Source organism: Scleropages formosus, chromosome 14, assembly GCF_900964775.1.
Source record: "Scleropages formosus chromosome 14, fSclFor1.1, whole genome shotgun sequence".
Lineage (NCBI taxonomy): Eukaryota > Metazoa > Chordata > Actinopteri > Osteoglossiformes > Osteoglossidae > Scleropages > Scleropages formosus.
Window position 1 is genome coordinate 2,304,415 of NC_041819.1, and position 19,666 is coordinate 2,324,080.

The following is a 19,666-nucleotide window of genomic DNA, read 5'->3' on the forward strand; positions in this document are numbered from 1 at the left end:
CATAATGCTGAGTACTAGAGGACACAGGTGGTGTCCTGCAGGTTGACAGCAAGTCCATCTTTGACGAACCTTGATCGATAGCTATTACACACTATTACACCGAGCAGAGACTTCATTTCCTAGTGTTACGCACAGGTAGGCTCGCTCCGATTGCGGGTGCCAAGACCTTCGACTGGTTCCTCAGAAGCGCTCTGTGGCTGGGTGTTCGGGGCGGAAATGCTGACAGACAGCACCATGGATGGATGTCAAGGCTGCTAACAAACCGGCCTTGGAACCGCAGCTTTGTGGATTCACGCCCCGGCAGAGAAAGCGATACCATCACCCTGAGGAAGATACTTAAACTGGACTGCTTCATTAAATAATCAGGCCGGACTACTGTAATGCTTTATTGTCAAGTTTTCCATACCAGACTGCATCCAGGCTACAGTTGGTACAAAATGCTGCTGCAAGAATTGTCACTAGAAATAGGAAGTACGACCATATAACACCAGTACTTAAATCTTTGCATTGGCTCCCGGTCTCTTATAGAGTTGATTATAAAATCCTACTTTTGACCTATAAGGCACTACATGGCATTGCTCCGGCTTACCTTTGTGAGATTATTGATTCTTCTATCTCAGGGTGGTATCTTCGTTCATTAAATGCAGGTTACCTTAAAGTACCTGTGATCAATAAGACCTCAGCAAGAGGTCACACCTTTAGTTATAAAGCACCTAAACTGTGGAATAGTCTACCAGTTACTGTTAGAAATGCCCCATCTGTTTCTGTTTTTAAATCCAGACTAAAGACTTACATGTTCACTCAGGCATTCCACCTCAAATGTAATTCTACCTGCCCTTGGTTGTTTTTTAATCACCTTTATAAAAATGCATAAGAAATTAATTTAAATAACAAATTACTAACTCTGTTCTATCTTGAGCACTACCTCGCTACATAAAACTTGAGGAGGCTGGCACGTGGTGACAGATGAATTCCATGCTGACTGAAGATGATGACCAACTGCCATGACAGACGAGATGTTCCATGCTGAGCTGGGGATCCAAGATGCCATTTAGCAACATAATCATTATTACTTGTTACACACTGGCTTACAAATTGTTACTTTCTAGAATGCCCAGGAGGGGTGGGCAACCACTGGCCCGTGGACCCCCAGAGGTTTTTTTCTACCTCAAACTTCAGTTGGGAGTCTTTGTTCCTTTCCCCGGTGGCCAGTAGGCATACTTATAGCTCTATAATAAGTTCTTCATTATGGTAGCCATTAGTCAACTGTCTTCCTTGTTTGTATCTGTTTTTCTTGCCTTATGCCTGCGTTAAAGCACTCTGTGTCACTGCAAGAGAAGAGTGCTCTATAAAAATAAGATGAATTGAATTGAAATAATCAATTTATACATTTCACACTCGTGCTTTTTTCTGTAAAAGGCTTCAGTGCAAGATGGCAGTTTAAATACACTTATCGCAAATAAAAATCACATGCAATCAGTGGTCGCCAAACATGCTGTAAGATATGACAGGTCCTCTATAATTCACTTATGCATCATCATCATTATATCGGTACCGGTCAAACCTCAATATGGACATAAACGTACCACTGAACTGTTCTGTGCATTACAGTTCTGCCATTATTATCAGAGAAAAGCCCAATATGATACCGCAGCAGGTCTTTGGGTAACCACAGTGACCTCAAAGTAAGGCCAGGTTCACCTTAACCTTGTCTTGCAGTGCTTCATCACGCTTCCTGTGAACGTTCACCTCCTCGCATTGTTTCACCACAGTCCGCGCCGATGTGGCCGAATTCAGAGAGCGGCAAAACTTCACAGCCAGAGAAGACAGATAGAAAGGTGGACGTTGAGAACCAGGCCAACGCCAGCCTGCCTTCTTCTCCAGTAGCCCCGCTGACCACGAACTTCTGAAGACACCTCACCTGATGGCTGTGCTCTACCACAAGGGATTCATCTGGAAACGTCCAGAAGATCCTCCGCGATGCCTGTGGAGTTTTGTTTCGCCGTAAACAATAAACGGTATTGCTGACTGGATAGCGCACCTAAATCAGTTATAGAGATGCAGACGCATTGTCTAATTCTTGGAAAAAATGTAACATTTGAAGATGCACCAGTGGAAAAACAAATTTACGTGACTTCTTTTCTGCGTTCTCTTAACCAAACCCTAACCCTAAATCGCTAACTGGGACTGTGAATTGTGTCCTTTAAAAAACTGCAGCGCCTCTAGAGCTCTGGAGGGGAACTGCAATGTCATGATGGGAGCGTTGAGCCCATGACACCTGAGCGCAGACCCATTTTTAAAGGTCCTGTCTGGCTGCCACTTCACATCTACAGGGAACAGCGTGAGAACAGCGATGCCATCGTGGACTCCAGGTACTGCCATCCTGCCTGGAACAGACCACACTGGCAAAGGACACGAGATTTCTCATTTCTGATTTATCATAATAGTTTGGCAGCACCGAAGCACAACCAAACAATGCTTAAAATGCTTGGGTGAGAGATATTACCTTGGTATAATCAACGCTGAACATTATATCAATTATGTTCAATTTTCCAGGCTCATTTCCATGTAATAAATACAGAATTTATTATACATGAAACATGAATTTCACGGATGAGCTGAGAACTAAGCTGGGGAGCGGGCTGATAGCTACATGGTGACACGCTCCGTTGCTCTCACGGCCGTCTCCCTTCCACACTCGCGTACATGCGCGCAGACACGCGCACACACACACGCACACACACACTGATGCGCACGCGCTCTCTTGGTGGGCTCGCCAGTCTGTCGCTAGTCTCACGTCACACACTATCCCAACTGACACACCGCACAGATCGCACTGAACGGCTCATCGCCCAAGCAGAAAATGCACCCACGAATTCGTAGAGGCCTGTGGGAAATTAAAATCCAGCTGAAGCCCCCCGCACCCCCTGCCAAATGCGCTACCCTGGCCGCTTTTAAACACTTCCGTGTTCCGCCGTGACATGGCAAACAGCGCCGTGGCCACCGCGCCTCTCGGAGGCATTTTTAACATCACCGCCCCTCTCTGCATCCCTTCCAACTCCGCAAATGTGACTGAAACCACACATTTAATTACACTTCGTTTATTTGCATAAACACAGATCAAGTAGGTTTGTTTTCAAAAGATGACGGATGGTGTTAGACAGCCCTGGACTGGATGTGAACGGTCCCACCGAACACACTACATTACACTAATGACCGTTTTCTGCTGACGAGGACCGACTGAGACGGCATCTCCGCAGATTTCGATCATATAAAGACGCGGGTAGAGAAAATTACGAGCACATCACTAGAATCATCAACGTCTTTATGTTTCTGTATATCATACAGTTCCAGCTCTGCTTCTTCTGGGGTTTTTGTGGGAAACTTGGCAGCGGCATGAAGGTTGGAGCTCATAACCAGAAGCCTGCGATGCTTGTGAAGCGCATGGAAAAATGACCTATCGAGCGGATTCTCGTGAAAAACCTGAGTCGTCTACCTCCCCCTTTAAGGTTTCGGTGTAACTGTCGTGCGTTTTTGCCAATTTCCGAAGCCTTTAGCGCCGATCAAAAACGAACGGTTTCAAAGAAGCCGAGAGAGGATGACACGAAACGGCGATTTGCTGTTTTGCACATTGTTTCGCTTCCCATAAACTGCGTTTGGAATCATCCGAAACTCAGCCCGTGCCACATCGCGTGGCGTCTGCCACAGATGTTTCGGCGAGCCGAGCCCTCGTGCTTTGATGACTAATGCCTGGAGTGCGGCTTTCTGGAACTGGCCTGGCTCTCCGGGCTGTTTTTGGGAATGGCGAGCTCCGATTCTGGGAACTGGAAAGCAGACGGGTCAGCGTGCTCGTACGGAGCGGCCGGTCGTTCTCCCGCACAAACCTCAGCAACACCGCTATCGCTGGGACGGGGAACCAGCTCCCGTCCACAAATCTTCCTGTTATGGGAAACCAGGAAGCGGTGAAAGCCCAGGGGCTCTGGCCAACTTTCCAGGCATAAATCCACCGGTCAGCTGCAGCGAGGCTCAAGGCGACCGTGGAACGCAATGGATTTAAAAAATAACTGGCGACAACAAGCAAAGCGGGATGCCGGGCGGAGAGAGTAAAAACGGCATTATCCCGTGGTCCCATCTCACCTGGTGAGCTCCTCCAGCAGCTGGGCCTGGTCTGGGGGGAAGAACTTCACCATGAAGCGCAGGATCATGTTCTTGGGACCTGCAAAGACACATCACATCGTCATTCCACTATTCCTATAGTGTAAACTCTAATATCTTTGCAAAATTCAGTACAGCTTCTCCCCGAGGCACAGGAGAATTCAGTATTACCATGGTAATATAAGTGAACAGCATTGGGATATTCTTAGTTTTTTCTCTGGTGTGAAGACTTTGAATACTGATGTTTTATGGGGGATGTTCTAGCAGCAAGCTCGAGAACTGCCCCCCCTTGTCTAAGATATTGAGCGCTCCCTCCAGAGAAAACGATGAGCTCAAATCCTGCCCGTCACCCACGGACGCGGCACTTACGCGTGATCTGCTTGACGATGGGCTTCAGCAGGTCCAGCCAGACCTGAGGAAACAAGCAGAGAGGAAGAGTCAGTCTGGGTGCCCTTGGTATGACAGCGAGGTGTGATGGGTATGCTGCCGCTGTGAGGATCTCAGGGTGGAGCAGCTTCATCAACACTAGCAACAACAAACACGTTGAGTCAATGTCACCACCCCACAGACAAGTTCGCCTTACTTACGGTCATCTTGTGCTGGTTTTGGAACTCCAGGCCAAAGTAGTCCCCCTCGATCAGGTTGAGGTGGGTGCAGACCATGTCGAACAGGACCTTTCCTGGAGCTCTTTGCTGTAAAGAGAGAACAGAAAACAATGAAAGGTCAGAACGGATGAGGTGCCTACCTGGGCATTCAGGGATTGCAGCATCATCAGCTGCGATTTACTCTGTTTGGTATCTATAGCTCCATCAGCCTGAGGTCCTCACTGAGCTGGAACACACAAGGCAGGACCTGCCACCTGCATGGGAAAGAGGCCGGAGGTGCTGCAGCGCATCTTCCGGACTACGTCGCATCGCTGGAGGGGCGGAGCGCCATGCATTCCAGACACGCTCACGCATACCTGGGAAACGTGTCTCCAGTGCAGCGTAAACAGCCCATCCAGACCACTGTGGTGCGAGACTGGCTCGCTGAGACCGAAGAAGAGCTGAAAGCTCCAGCCTACACGCACTAATAAAGCGCCGGTATAACAGACATTCCTTCATTCGCACTGCAGGGCTGAGCCTCAGAGCTCAGAAGATAACGATGTCGAAACAAAGACCTATATCCGTAGACGGACTGCAAATTACCCCCTGTGGAGCATTTTACAGTTATTTACGTTTATTTATTCAGCTGATGCTTTTCTCCAAAGCTACTTACAATGCTCTGTGCAATTGTACAGGAGGGTAATTTTCACTGGAGCTATTCAGTGTGAACGCCTCGAGGTAGGATTCAAACCTTTGACTAGAAGGCAGGAGCTCTAACTACAATGCCACCTGCTGGTCCACTTTAAAACCAGATCATAAGGTGAGATTATGGAGCAAGGCTGTCATACAGTACACAGGCCGTGGTGTTAAGACCTCTGCGGTGGGAGTGCTCCTGGGTCACCCAATAACCATATCCTGACAAGGGCCGGCTGTATGAGCCGGAATCCCCGCTGCTCTGGGCCTCGGCGCCCCTTTTCTTCCACCGCAGTCTGTGGCCGCCAAGAGCGACGTGCAGCAGAGGAGCAGCTGGTGCCCACGTGGGGGGGGGGGGTGGTCAGCAGGGGGTCAGCAGGAACACCCTCCTGCCACAGCCAGGGAGCACTCAGCCGTAAGCTGGGGGGCGTGATGGTGGGGCAGGAGTTCGGGACACTCGACGCCACTCTGGGAAAAAGCTTTGACTAAGAACAAAGTTGACTCTAGAGCAAAGTGTAAACACACAATATTTATAAAAATAGGCCCTTAGATAAGCACCAATCCCACCGTCAAATTTTCCAAGCCTGGAAGGGAACAGGAAGAAGCACCCTAGAGAAAGGTCCTTGACTGCGGCAATTCCTGTCTGAGAAGTGAGCGTGGTTGATCTCACACAGCATCCCGGCACTGAGACTACAGTCTACGGCACTGACTCCGAAACCGCCCTCCCCCGCCCCATTGGTGACCTCTGGCAGCACAGTTGGGGGTAAGACCACCTAAGTCTGCCATTATAGCACCTGGTAGCCAACACTCATCGACACGGAACTCACTGGAATGTACTCGGACATGCCGAGAGAACCGGAGCAGAACCAGACCGGGCCAGGCTCCGGAAACCCGTCGCAGCGAAGGCATCGACAGCAGCACCAGACACGGGCTTCTGGAAAAGCCCATAAAACCCGAGCAGCGGGCCCCGTCTACATTTCACTGCGAAGACTCCCGAGTTCCGTTTTCCACTGGAGCGTCGGCCAAGTGTGCGCGGAAAGCGGAGACCGAGGGCCTTTCGCAGTAGCGGATCCACTCCCGCCTCGAGCGTCCACTAGAGAGGCGCTCATTAGAAGCAGATGTGGGGCGTACTGCTGCATTTGGGCCTTCTCGCTCTCTTCTGGGGCAGAGTGACGTTCACCACACAGCAGCAGCATCACCAGGAACTCATCACGTAAATAACAAACCAAACAATAAATCCACACTTTGTTTTGATAATATGACAGACTGTATTATCGGATCTTTGTTCTCACGTTACCATTTTATTTCTGAAGTTACTCGGGTTTCAATTTAAAACGGCAACTTCGGATGATTACATAATTAAAGGCAGGAGGAATTTAATATGTTACAGTGGAACTAAATGGAAGTTCAGTCTGCTCAACGATGCATTTTAAACTTACCAGGACCTGTGTTATCTTTATGTCCTTTAGCTTTATTAATGTCGCGGTTACATTTTGATGTCCGAACCGCTTGTCCCATACGGGGTCGCGGGGAACCGGAGCCTAACCCGGCAACACAGGGCGTAAGGCTAGAGGGGGAGGGGACACACCCAGGATGGGACACCAGTTCGTCGCAAGGCACCCCAAGTGGGATTCGAACCCCAGACCCACCAGAGAGCAGGACCCGGTCCAACCCACTGCACCACCGTGCCCCCCACACTCTGATGACCCAAGTGATGAATTTCCTCCTCAAAGTAAGAATTAATATTTAGCCTCTACATGATCATCTATACGATAACTCATACAGATGGACATCTTGTTGCACTGTGATCTTTTGAAAAATGGTAGTTGATCACGTTTTTTGAAACACTGTACACTTTGCCCTTGTGCCATGTACTGTATGTGGTCAATATTCATTATGTGTTGCTGTGGCCCAGTGCTGCTACAGTTGATAATAAGAAAACCCAAAACAATAACACATTCCCTATGGGCTCAATTTCCACGGTCTTTCTTGGCACTTTGGTGCCATTTAAATCCATTCTTCAACAACAGCATCGAATCCTGGATGTGTACCATCAGTTATTAATACCCCAGACCTGCCATTTTTACTTCCAGCTATTAACAATGGAACTTTATTGTCTCACTGGACAGTTCCTGTATCTGCCATTTATAGAACTGACCACTTTAATATTTGCGTGAGCCGCATTGTATGAGACTTCCTATTTAATCTCTCTTTCCTGTAAAGGATCAAAAGCGACTGACAGTGGTGCTGTACGCCCAACGGACAGCCAACTTCCTCTTGTCCAAGCATGGAGCAGATATATTCAGGAGGAAGTTTCTCCTGTAGAGGGGGTGCGGTGGTGCAGCGGGTTTGGCCTGTGCCTGCTCTCCGGTGGGTCTGGGGTTTGAGTCCCGCTTGGGGTGCCTTGCGACGGACTGGCGTTCCCTCCTGGGTGTGTCCCCTCCCCCTCCGGCCTTACGCCGTGTGTTGCCAGGTTAGGCTCCGGCTTGCTGCGATCCTGCTGGGGATAAGCAGTTGTGTGTGTGTGTGTGTGTGTGTGTGTGTGTGTGTGTGTGTGTGTGTGTGTGTGTGTGTGTGAATAAACTAGGAGGCCTGTGTTGAAATTCCTGTCCCAACACCAGCCCCCATCAGGCTTTGTAAACACAGCCAAGCTGGAAAACACCAGTAACCCCTACAAAAAAAGGGCTCTTTATATATGGTCTTGGATTTTAAAGGCTGCTTGCCATTCTCGGGTTTAAAACACACTTTGCTCTAAACAAGTTGCTGACAAGGTCTCCTCGGAACACATGTGTTTGGCCCTTGTTTGCAGACGGCAAACCGAGTGCGTCCGAGAGCCGAGGGGGGGAGCGCAGCGTAGACATCCGGGCTGAAACGCCCCTCCGAGAAGAGACCGACTTCAAAAGCAATTATATAATTGCGCTGACTGAGTCACTACTGGCCCAGGATCCCTGCGGACTCCAGCTGAACAAACAGCAGCCTGCAGCTTGAGACGAAGGCGTCAGCAGTCCACACCTGGACACGGGGACTGATAAAAAGACCCTTGAGCCTTGATCGCATCTTGACGCAACATCAAGTCCATGGCAGAAAAAAACAGCCCTGTCCTAGGTCTTCTAGAGAGGTTTTCCTGTCCTCTGCGTTCCATGACCGCGGCACGTTTACTGCCATATTCACAGTGTCATAAACTGTGCTGTTATGAGACGGACACCTCTCTCGGATTCAGGTGAAGCTAGAGGCATCAACAGAGCCCTTCGACTGCCTGTTCTTCACAGTGGGACTGGAGGCACGATCAAGTGTGCTGACACCTGTTGTTTTCTAGAAAATTCTTTTAGTACATTATAACTGAGATCACTGGGGTTTGTTTTCTAAGTGCGAAGGATGTACGTTTCAGGGGAGATGTTTGTGAGAAATACTTGAACGAATACTGGACTTTATCCATTGTTTCGTTTGGGGTGGTGGGATGCAGCATCAATTCAGAAGACAAAAATGGTATCGTTTGTGGTTGCTACCGAAATAACGTCTCCAGAAAGTTGCCTGACTTTAAGTGAAGGGCCAGTAACAATGGTTCTGTAATACTTAATATTCTCACCTGTATACCGTTCAGCCATAAAAAAATACAGACATTGTAATTTTGGCTGCATGGACTCATTGGATTCTCTCACAGTCCTGACAACATGACTGCAATGAAACCCTTCGCAGCACGGTCACGGAGGCAGCGCTCGAGCCACGGCAGCTGTCAGACTCATTATACGCCCTTCTCTCTGTCCATGTCTCTCAGGAGCTGACAAGCCCACCAGGAGAAGAACACCCCTTCGAATACAGAGCAGGTGAAGCCTGGCTCAGCCGAACCCCCATGCTGCAAACACGCTCTATCATGCAGATCTTCACTAGAGCAAAGACTGGCCCCTCAACAGCTACTGAACATCAGACATCCCAGGCCTCCTCAAGAGGGATCTTAACCAACAGCATTATGGTGCTCGAGACAGCTCTTTCTAAAACGCGTACCATGAGCATCTGCTGAGGAAACTATCATGAGTTTTCCATCGCACGAATGACTGGGTGATGGGGGTGAAAAAGCAAGTGTGATCGTTCTGAACAAGGAAAAGTCCCTATGGTGACAAGGTTTTGCCCCAGACTGTGAGAAAGCCTTAAGGAAAGGGGTTAAAAGAGGTCATATCCCATACGCACACAAGCTTGCTGGGAGACATTCTGCATTCACTTGCCACTCTTCGCAGACACGGAGCATACGACTCCCTTCCGGAGACTCTTGTCACGCCACTGGCTCGTAGCCCGGAAAGCGGCTGCCACTGAGAGGCTAGTGTTGTCCAAAGGAAAGTGTTGAGTTTGCTATAAGAAAGATCCCTTCTCTCTTCCCTTCTGCATCAACTTCTTTTCAGCTCATCCTAAATGCTTGCCTCATGCTGGTTGACTCAAAACGTCAGTGGACCACTAAGCCATGGATTACCGTCAATCTTAACTTCAAGCCTGGCTCAGGCCAAACGTGCCGGTAAGTCTTCTTTGCCAGAATCACTTTTCAAATCAATGATGTTAAAAGAAAATGAAGGATTCTTCAGTCTATGGTTGCTATTGGTTCCTTCTTGTTAGCCTGCTCTGTTACCCCAGGCAACGCTGACCCCCTGCACTGCTGTCATTATGGCATCCTAACATTTCTCATGGCAGAGGAGGAAAAGCTTAAAACCACAGCTGATCACCAGCAAACAAAGCCAAGGTCTTCACTTTGATATTAGGAGGCAATTTGTTTTCAACACCATTAAACTGACAGTTCTTCCCATAATCCTCTTGGAGCCTGGCCCAGAGTCTGGGCTACACAGCTCAATAGTGAGCTTCACACAAGGAGGGAACAATGTGTTGGTGTGATTCATTCCCTGATGTGTCTGCCTCTTGCCTCCAGTCATCACAGGATTCCTAACCTCCCACATTATGAATCGTAGGAATGCATCAACACAAGGGGCGCACAGAGGCCCGGGGGGCTGCTGTGGTTATGGTCGCATACATAAATGAGCGGGAATGAGGAGACCCATTCTTCTCACCTAATCACTTTGTCTTAACAAGCAGCGATAACTACGCAGTTTGGAGTTTTACAGATTATTCGCTTCATCTGTTATCACGCAGGGCAGAGGGCCTTTGGTAGGAGCCTACTATTTGTCTGCTTCTTGCTCTACAGGGAACACACACTCCTCTTTCACCCTGATGAGTCTATCAAGGCTTCGATGCATCTCAAACCAAGGCACCAGTCCCTACCCTCCGGTGCTGAACCAGTCATCACCGGGGTTTTGGTACTTGGACTAGCATTTCTTCCCACTTTATTACCTTTATTTACTGCAGGGACAACAGGTATTGTGGTAGTTAGAGCTCAAAGGACCCAGGTTCGAGTCCCACCTCCTTCTGCAGTATTCTTGAGCGAGGTACCTAACTCGAAAAACTCCAGTAAAAAAATACCCAATTGTATAAATGGGTACATAATTGTGAGCAGAGGAAAGCATTAACTAAATATAAGCGTCAACTAAATTAATAAATGTAGTTTACTGGGTGGTTTGAAGAACCAAGGGCTGCTAAGTGCTCTTTGGTTTAAAAAGATCTAAAAAATGTCCTTCCTGTCACCCATCTTTACCTGGCCAGTGAGTGCAGCATTAGCCACATCCCCCACCCCCACACAGAACCCCCTCTTGCGGTGCGTGGTTAAGGACAGTGCCGCTGTACGAGGATATGTGAGCTGCTTCAGAAGAAACAGAACGCAGCCACGCAGTTCCCATGACCCTTGGTCTCCATGGTAACAATGACCAAAGGACACGGGCAGCAGACAGAGAGGGGCCCTCAGGCCACCAATTAATCCGTCATTTCAGCCATACTGCCTGCTGAACTAATCCTGTAATGGTGCCAGAGATCCATTTACGGCAATATTTAACTTATTTTCCGCTACGCTTCTTTAAATGGAAAACATACAAATGAAGCTGTAACCTAATGAGGGTGCAATTCCGAGTTAGACTGCAGCCCTGTGACCGACGCTTGTAAAACCGGTTTCCTGGACAAGCCCACACCTGTGCCGGGTGACAGCAGTGGGCTGAAAGGTAGTGTTGAGACAAGTGGGCACTAAAAATAAGACCATCAGAAAACAGACACGAGTACAGATGACGTGTGATACGCTGCTGAACTGTCGGCTGTGCTGAGCATTAAAAGTGATTGATTAGATTCCCACATTACCCAATGAGGCGACACTGGGGAAAAACTGTGTTTTATGGGGTGAAATGTGCAGGACATAAAGATGTACAAAATGTGAATAGAGGCTGGGTTTTAGCCAGATCCAGGAGAACACAATACCCTGTACCAAAGTTGAGCTCCTCACAGTCGTGGTGTCAGAAAGGGGATCCTGTGCAAAAGAGACAGTGGGAATGTGGAGAGAAAGGAGCAATGCTGCCACCAACAAGACTGCATCCAGCTACCGGGATGTACCCAGAGCACTGGGAAGCCACGTTCCCACAAAAAACACAAGACGGGCCGTGCGGCCGGAGTCTCGACCGAGCTGGAGTGGAAACCTGAGAGCATCAACGGAGCAGCGAGGGCCCGGACAGGAAGACGAGGTTCAGCAAAACAGCAGCAAACGACAGTGCTACATAGACCGAAAATGAAAACAAGCCACGTGGAATTAAAGTGAGGGAAAAAAAGGGTAAAGGTCAATTCCTGTTGGAACCAATCCAGCCCCAGCAACAATAAATTCTGATGGTTGTAAAATAAATAAATAAACACCTTGTGAAGGGAGCAGTTACCCAACGACACAAAGCCCATTCATGGATGGGAACCAGACTGATTAGGGTTTAATCCACAGATAATGCAGCACTTCAGAAAGGGAAAACAAGGGTGAGAACACTCGAGCCAAACAGGTTTTTCACACAAAGAAACATCACACTACTCAGTGTGTGCCCTCGCCTGATGGCCCAAACTCACATTTCGTGGGCTCAACTTCTTCGGCGCGCAGCCTTACAGGGCCGGATGCTTTGGAGAAAAACGGTGACCTTCTGGGTCCAGGACTCTGCAAACTATAATGGGAAAAAACTGAAAAGGGCACGTCCGGGTGTTCTTCCTAAACATTGGCCTGGCTTTGTTTTTAAAAACAGTGGTCAGCTCTTCGGTACCGCGGTATCTTGTTTTATAGCTCCAACTGTCCGCTTGGTGCTCGGAGCATAGCTGTGTCACATGTGATGCTAATGACCTCCAGCTGCGCTCAGAGTATTACTGGGAAAGCAAATGGACCCCATGATGTTTATTTAGGAAAGGTTCAGCATGTGTTTGCGCCCTTCAAAAGATCACCCTTTCAGGCCAGGTGAAATGTAAAACACACTGTCTCTGCAGACTGTGTGAGTGTGTGCGAGAAAAATGAGTGCAGGACCTTGCAAATCGTGAGCATCTCTGTTAAAATTATGCATCTGTTGCCCGGGACCCCGAAGGCCTCAGACAGCGAGTTAGTCATATCAAGTGCAAATGAAGCATAATTAAATAACATTGCTCTCCTCTACAGCTCAAAGTGTGACAGTTATTAGTGCCGAGATGTGCGAGGACCTGGCGCGGGCTTTCCTCTGGCATGTGCCTAAATTAATTCAAATTTAATTAAATTCAATTACAGGTTAACTGCAGGGGACAGAGCAGAAGCAAGAAAAATTTGCTGCGTCCGCTGTGAGGAGGCGCGTTGCTCCGTCGAGTTCCACTGCTGCTGGTACCACGGGGGGAGCAGGAGAATGAGGAATACCGGGGTACTACCATGAGATTGAGAAGATGGATAATGCTAGGGATAAGGGTGTTGGGGTTGAACTGGGACACAGAGTACTGATTAGTCATACAGAGGAGAAGGTTTTATTTTTCAAGAAGAGGTTTAGGGTTCGGCCGGTGCCCGCTGCGTGGTGGGTCTGAGGTTGGAGTCCTGCTCGGGGTGCTTTGCGACGGACTGGCCTCCCGTCCTGGGTGTGTCTCCTCCCCCTTCGTCCTTGTGCCCGGGTAAGGCTCCGGCTCGCCGCAACCCCACTTGGGACAGCAGTTGTTGACAATGGATGGATGGAGGTTTAGGGTGGAGGTGGGTGGTGCTGCCTTACAGTGCCTGGACTCTGGGTTCGGACATGGGTTTCAGATCCAGCTCAGCTTGTGGCGTTTGTACGTATCTCTGTGTTTCCTCCAGGTGCTTCAGCTCCCCCCCCCACAGTCAGAAGACTTGTATTTCAGGTGAACTGGTGTCTCGAAACTGCCCTGTGTGTGAGATTGCCCTGTGATGGACTAGCGTTCTGCCCACAGTGTAGCTGCTTCATCCCTCCTGGGACCCTGCATTGGATCAACAGTGATGGATGAAAAGGTTTAGTTTTTACATTTAAGGCCATAAATAATCATTCTCCTTACTGATAAATTTGAGCGTACTGTGGGGCGGGAGCCATTTTTCTCCTTCAAGGGTGACTCAGGGAGAAAGAGAGAAAGGGGAACTGGGCCTGCCATGGCACAGATTTATTTCTCCTGAAAGGAGGCCTGTGGAGAGTGAATGGGCAATGGAAAAGACTGTTCAGTCTGGCTGATTTCTCTTTTCAGCACCGCACATCGAGGGGAAACCTCCATTAAGTAGCCCAGCAAAGTCCCCCCCGGAAGCCCCCAAGGAGCAAACGCAATGCCATGTGGGCCCTTTTGCAGCAGCCGTCAGTCCTGATAGACAAAAAGCATGGTATTTTAATTTCATTTATTCCATTTTGTCAGGGAAAAACTGCCTGAATAATTTGTCCCCTGTTGCGGTGACGATTTCACTCCACCACCTGCTATTCCCTCAGCAGCGAGCGATAAGACCAGGTGGCGCTGCCCTCTTGGCGAGACCGACTGATTTCCCTTCGGCACATTAAGCTACACCTACTGACCCTTCATCTCCATCAGCCCACCAGCGCTCCACGCTCCCGAGCGGGTGCTCAAAGCCCAGAAGCGAGCATGACCGAAAACCTCCGGCCATCAGGAACACATTTTAAAACAAAGTGACAGCGCGTGTGGTATTAGAGCTCTACAGTACACTACAGAAATATGACATTAAGCCTTTGTGGGATTAACGCTCCAGCCGCCTCGCTGCAAAAAGGTCCACCATATGTCAGACAAAGCTGTAAAAGCATGGTGGAACATGAGTAGTGCCGCTGTCCCATGGTGCCTGGGTGGTGCAAGAGGATGTGGGTTCGATCCCTGCTCAGTCGGTGTGGACTTTGCATGTTTTCTCTGTGTCTGTGTGGGATTCCTCCAGGTGCTCTGGTTTCCTCCCACACTCCAAAGACATGCTGTTCAGGTTCCCCCATAGTGTGTGAGTGACTGAGAGAGTGTGTGTTCCACTGATGTATGAATGAGTGACCCAGTGTAAGTAGTGTATCTAGCAGTGTAAGTCACTGTGGTGAATAAGGTGTGTGGGCTGATAACACTACACAGAGTTCCTTGGAAGTTGTGTTGGAGGAAAGTGTCTGTTAAATGAAAAATGTCTCAGAAATTCTTTTGTGTTACTTTCAAACAATTAACAACACAAGCATTTCTATCATTAAAAGAAGAGATGTGACTGAACACTGTCGCAGTTGCTGTACCCTAGTAAACTTGTGAGTGTCCAGGAGTTCACACTCGCCTGGGAAGATCGGTGTGACAAACGCTGTTCCCTGGTGGCACATCTACACACGGGGCTTAAATCCAAGAGCTCAGTTTGATTCGTCCATGTGGATTTCAGACATCCTGACTTGTGTTTGCGTGGAGCGGAGCGGTGAGCTGAAGGCTCGAAATGGCTACACAAAGCAGCAGGTGTCACGTTTGAGGGAGAGCGTGTCCTAAGACGGCTGTAGGTTCAAATGGTTTGAGTGCTGCCATATAGCACCGGAGCGGCACCCAACTGAAATGGCCTCGCTTCACGGTTGAGATGAACAAACCTAGAAATGCACGTATGGAAGAGTGGAAAGCGACCCGATATGTCCAGAAAAAGGTCCGAGCTGAAAAACCCAACACTTTCTCCAGCCGAACCCTTTTGACGCCAAGTTACTTGGCCGACACTCTCCGAATAATATCTTGACCTGGACTTAATCCGAGGTCATGTCCAGGCTTAATGCGACTTGATCTTGGCACAAGCAGCTTCTGTAGTCAGCTGACCTCCTCAAGCTGGGGATTAAGGTTAGTGGTGGCAGACTCAATTCCTGCTCCGTAAATCCCCGGTGTGTATTGGGAGCAGAGCCGAGACCTTGCGCTCGGCAAACCCTGGGCACCTCATAGGGAAATGGACACCACAGGGCCATAGCACTGGGCTGGGGTGCCAGGAGCACCTGGGGTCAAACCGAACGGTGAGCTTCCTTGGATCATCATCCAAATTATTCACAGTTGTTTTCTAGACTGTTTCCTACTTCCACGCGAACCCCCCTCGCAAAGCCTGAAATCCGGAAGGCAAGGGTAACATGGTGGTGCAATGGGTTGCAGTGAGGTCTTGCAGCTTCTAGGCTGTGGGAGCAGATGTGGGTTTGAATCCAACTTAGTCTGTGTGGAGTTTCCATGTCCTCCCTGTGTTCATGTGGGCTTCCTCCCACTGTCCAAAGATGCGTTTCAGGTGAACTGGTGATTCGGAATCACCTTCGATGCCTGAATCAATGTGTGTATGTGTTTGATTTCCCCGAGAGGTAATGTGTCCTGCCCAGGGTGTACCCTGCTTCATGCCCTATACCTCCAGGATAGACTCTGAACCACTGTAACCCTGAACTGGACGTTTGGTCACTGATAATGAGCGAATCTCAAAATAGCAGAAGCGGTTACAACATAAAGTACATTGTAGAGATTTGTGCTATTCGCTGTATTCACAGAAAATTGAGAAAATCAATGCGATTCCCCTGGAAAGCTCGTTTCTAGGAATCACCTGCAACGAAACGCATCGTTCGTCCCAGCAAGTGACGGCCGTGAGAGGTAAACGGCAGCGAAGACAGAGGGTGCAGGAAATAGCTGGACTGTTAAAAGAGTTTAATCCCGATGAATTCTTCACACGGACCGTGACAGATCAAGAGCGTGCTGAAAGCGGACAGCCTGAGGGGTGACTCCGCGTCTATCGAGACGCCCTCGTTGAAGGCCCACATCACTGAGCTCTGACTCACGGCAGTCAGAGATTCCTTCGGTTTACTCGTAGGTCAGGTCAGACCTTTGATTGCGTAGAAATTATGACTGATGAAAGATTTCTGTGTCTCATTCACAGTGACGCCACTGGGCGTTTGGGTGCTGCCTCATTCACCGTGACAGGGAAAACACACCCTGCTTCATCAGCTCCGAGCTGACAACCCTGAAGCAAAACCCGCCACCATGAAAAGGGATCTACTGGGAATGTGATAGGACACAAGCTTTCTGAAGCCTAGTTCAGTCAGCTATTCAGAGGACCTTCAAAATTGTTATCTATTCTTCGAATATGGAAAGAAAATGCATTTTATTGCTGTGGTCCATGCCAGAAGCTTCCTCAACAAATCTGTGGTTGACTCAAGTGTCTAGTTTTCTTCTACTAGAAATGTTAACATTTGACCTGCATCGTAATTCATATGAATTCCCAAGTAGTTTGGAATTTCTTAGACCCTGCTTCATGATCACCCCTACTAAATACTGTAACCTTTTGCCCTTGTGCTGTTATTCATATGTATTCATTTAGCTGATGCCTTTCTCCAAAGTGACTAATGATGTCAAGCTATTTACCCATTTATGGAGCTGGGCAGTTTTTAGCAGAGCAATTTAGGGTACATACCTTTTCAGAAGTACTACAGCAGTAGGTGAGATTCAGACTGACAACCTGCAGATCCAAAGGCAGCAGCTCTAACTACTACGTTATTGTGCTTGCACATATGTGCCTGTTCTTCACATACTGACTCTGCATCCATGTTGTTGACCCAGTTCTGTTATTAACTTGCATCAAGGTGACTGGGATTCTGCAACATTCCTTAACTCTGGAGCATCTACTGGTTGAGGCCTTCACTGGACCTCCATATCTCATTGTTCAAGGCTACACTGATGGGTCAACACTCAGCACTTACTCCTCTGCATAGAGCTCTGGGTGCGGGATGTTCTGGCTCTTTCTCCTCAATGGTTTTGTGCGCAATGAAGTTGAATCCACAATGTCCCTCGACAGACGACATTCCCAAAGGAACCCGAGGATCTTCCCATGAAAAAGGGGGTTGGGTTGGCTGCCACTGGCTGACAACGCGCTCTCAGGAATTCCAGCCTTTATGATGACAGAGCTCCGGTTCCTCTTCGGTGGAATGGGCTCATCATGTTACCATGGCAACTCCAAAAAGGTTCAATTCATATCCTGAAATAGAACACTGGATCTATTTTGTACCTGAAGAATGCTGGTGGTTCACCCAAAACTGTCAGCGTGTACAGTAGAACCCCAACAGCTGTGACAACATGTCACGTGGGCAATGCTGGGGGGTGGGGGCACCAACACAGCAGTCTCCCATGTCCATGTCCATCTTCAGCATTCTCTGCAAGACAGCATGGAGCTGTGATCATGCATCTGGAATGGTGACCAGAAGGCCGCGTGTTCAGCTCACCCTAGAACTGCTGTTGAACCCGCATTCTCACGCCACGCCACAACTACAGGCACTATTGAGATTTACTGCGTCCCTCTGCAGAAATTCCGGAAAACAAAACACCACATTCATGTTCGGCGAGTGACAGAGCCAAGAATCCTTTCAAAAAATTTCCTTGCCAAAAAACAGACTGATATTCCCGAACATCCTTAGACACTCTTAGATCCCTGCATATTTCCGTCTTCGATCCATGCATATTTCCCCAAAGAAACCCCAGCAAACTGCAGCAGGAAGGAAGGGAGAGATTATTTTTGTCCCTCCGGGGTTGGGAGCCCCGTTCTCCTGAAAACCTCCAACATAGCGTGACTGTGGAGAAAGGAAGGACGGGACAGTTTATGTGCATCCTAAGTGCTCAGTGACTAATTGGTGGCATAATCGCAGACACAGCAGTTACATGTGTGGGCAGTGATGACCCACCAGGCTAACTGACCATTAATATTTCGTCATTTAGCTGAATCTTTATCCAAAGTGACTCACCGTGTGAGGTTTCAACACTAAGATATTTACAATGATTTACGTATTTGCACATCTGGGTCAATTCAGGGTAGGTACCTTGATCAAGGGTACTCCAGCAGGAGCCTGGATTCAAACCCATGTCCTTTAACCGAAAGGCACCGCATGCTGTGCCAGGATCTAAGCTCTCTTCTGCGAGCGATTCAGTGTTGACCGGCTCAAAGGAGAGCGCAACGTTTCAGGAATAAGATCTTCTCCCTGAATATTCAGACACTGCTGCTGCAAAACAAGACGAAGTTCTGGAAGATCTCCATCCCTCGCAGCCGAAAGCAGATCATGTCCCACGGAATACGTTAATTTTTTACATGCAAATATTTGCGAAATATATGCTTCTTCTCACTACACACACACACATTATCAGAACCGCTTGTCCCTTACAGGGTCACGGGGAACCGGAGCCTACCCGGCAACACAGGGCGTAAGGCCGGAGGGGGGAGGGGACACACCCAGGACGGGACGCCAGTCCGTCGCAAGGTACCCCAAGCGGGACTTGAACCCCAGACCCACTGGACAGCAGGACTGCGGTCCAACCCACTGCGCCACCGCACCCCCCTTCTTCTCACTAGATAAATGAAACACAACTCATCTTTACTGTACTGAAGCTGCCACAAATAGCGGTATGGAATATGAAGTGCGGCAACGGCGTGCAGTACAGCTGCTCATCTACGGAAGGATCCGCAAAAACGGTCTATTTGGCAAGTTCCTCTGCAGCAGCTCGCAGATGAGCGGACAGATGCGAGCGGCGTGTCCCGCTGGCAGCGGTCGAGGTCGCACATAGACCGCAGCAGCTGTTTACCACATGTCCACCAGGTCTCAAGCAGCTCGCCACAAAGCCAACAGGCCTGGCAAAGCTATCAACATATGGGTGCGTTTGCCTCTCTGGAACCAACGAGACCGGCCAGGGAACGGGTCTCAGTTACACAACCCCAGTTGGTGAAAACAAGCTTTCATTCCTTCACCATCGACCTTCTGAACGTGGCTTTCCGATGAGCAGGGGGAGAGGAAATGCACACAAAGGGACCACTTGTCCCCTCCTCCCCCACAGAGGAAAGCTCATTGATAAAATTTAAAAAAAAAAAAGGCACCAGGAACTTGGCAGCACAGGCGATGCCTCCGGGC

General features: G+C 48.9%; 1 protein-coding gene across 2 annotated transcripts in view; it reads right to left on the reverse strand.

Annotated features, from left to right (window-relative positions):
• The window catches only part of LOC108918329 (FERM, ARHGEF and pleckstrin domain-containing protein 1-like), a 74,949-nt gene that overhangs the window by 26,376 nt on the left and 28,907 nt on the right, over window positions 1–19,666 (reverse strand). For both annotated transcript variants that reach the window (XM_018725469.2, XM_018725461.2), the window contains exons 3-5: window positions 4,743–4,847; window positions 4,525–4,567; window positions 4,138–4,216 (exon numbers count right to left, since the gene is read on the reverse strand). In XM_018725469.2, the coding sequence (XP_018580985.2) occupies window positions 4,138–4,216; window positions 4,525–4,567; window positions 4,743–4,847 (227 nt within the window). The remainder of the gene's footprint in view (window positions 1–4,137; window positions 4,217–4,524; window positions 4,568–4,742; window positions 4,848–19,666) is intronic.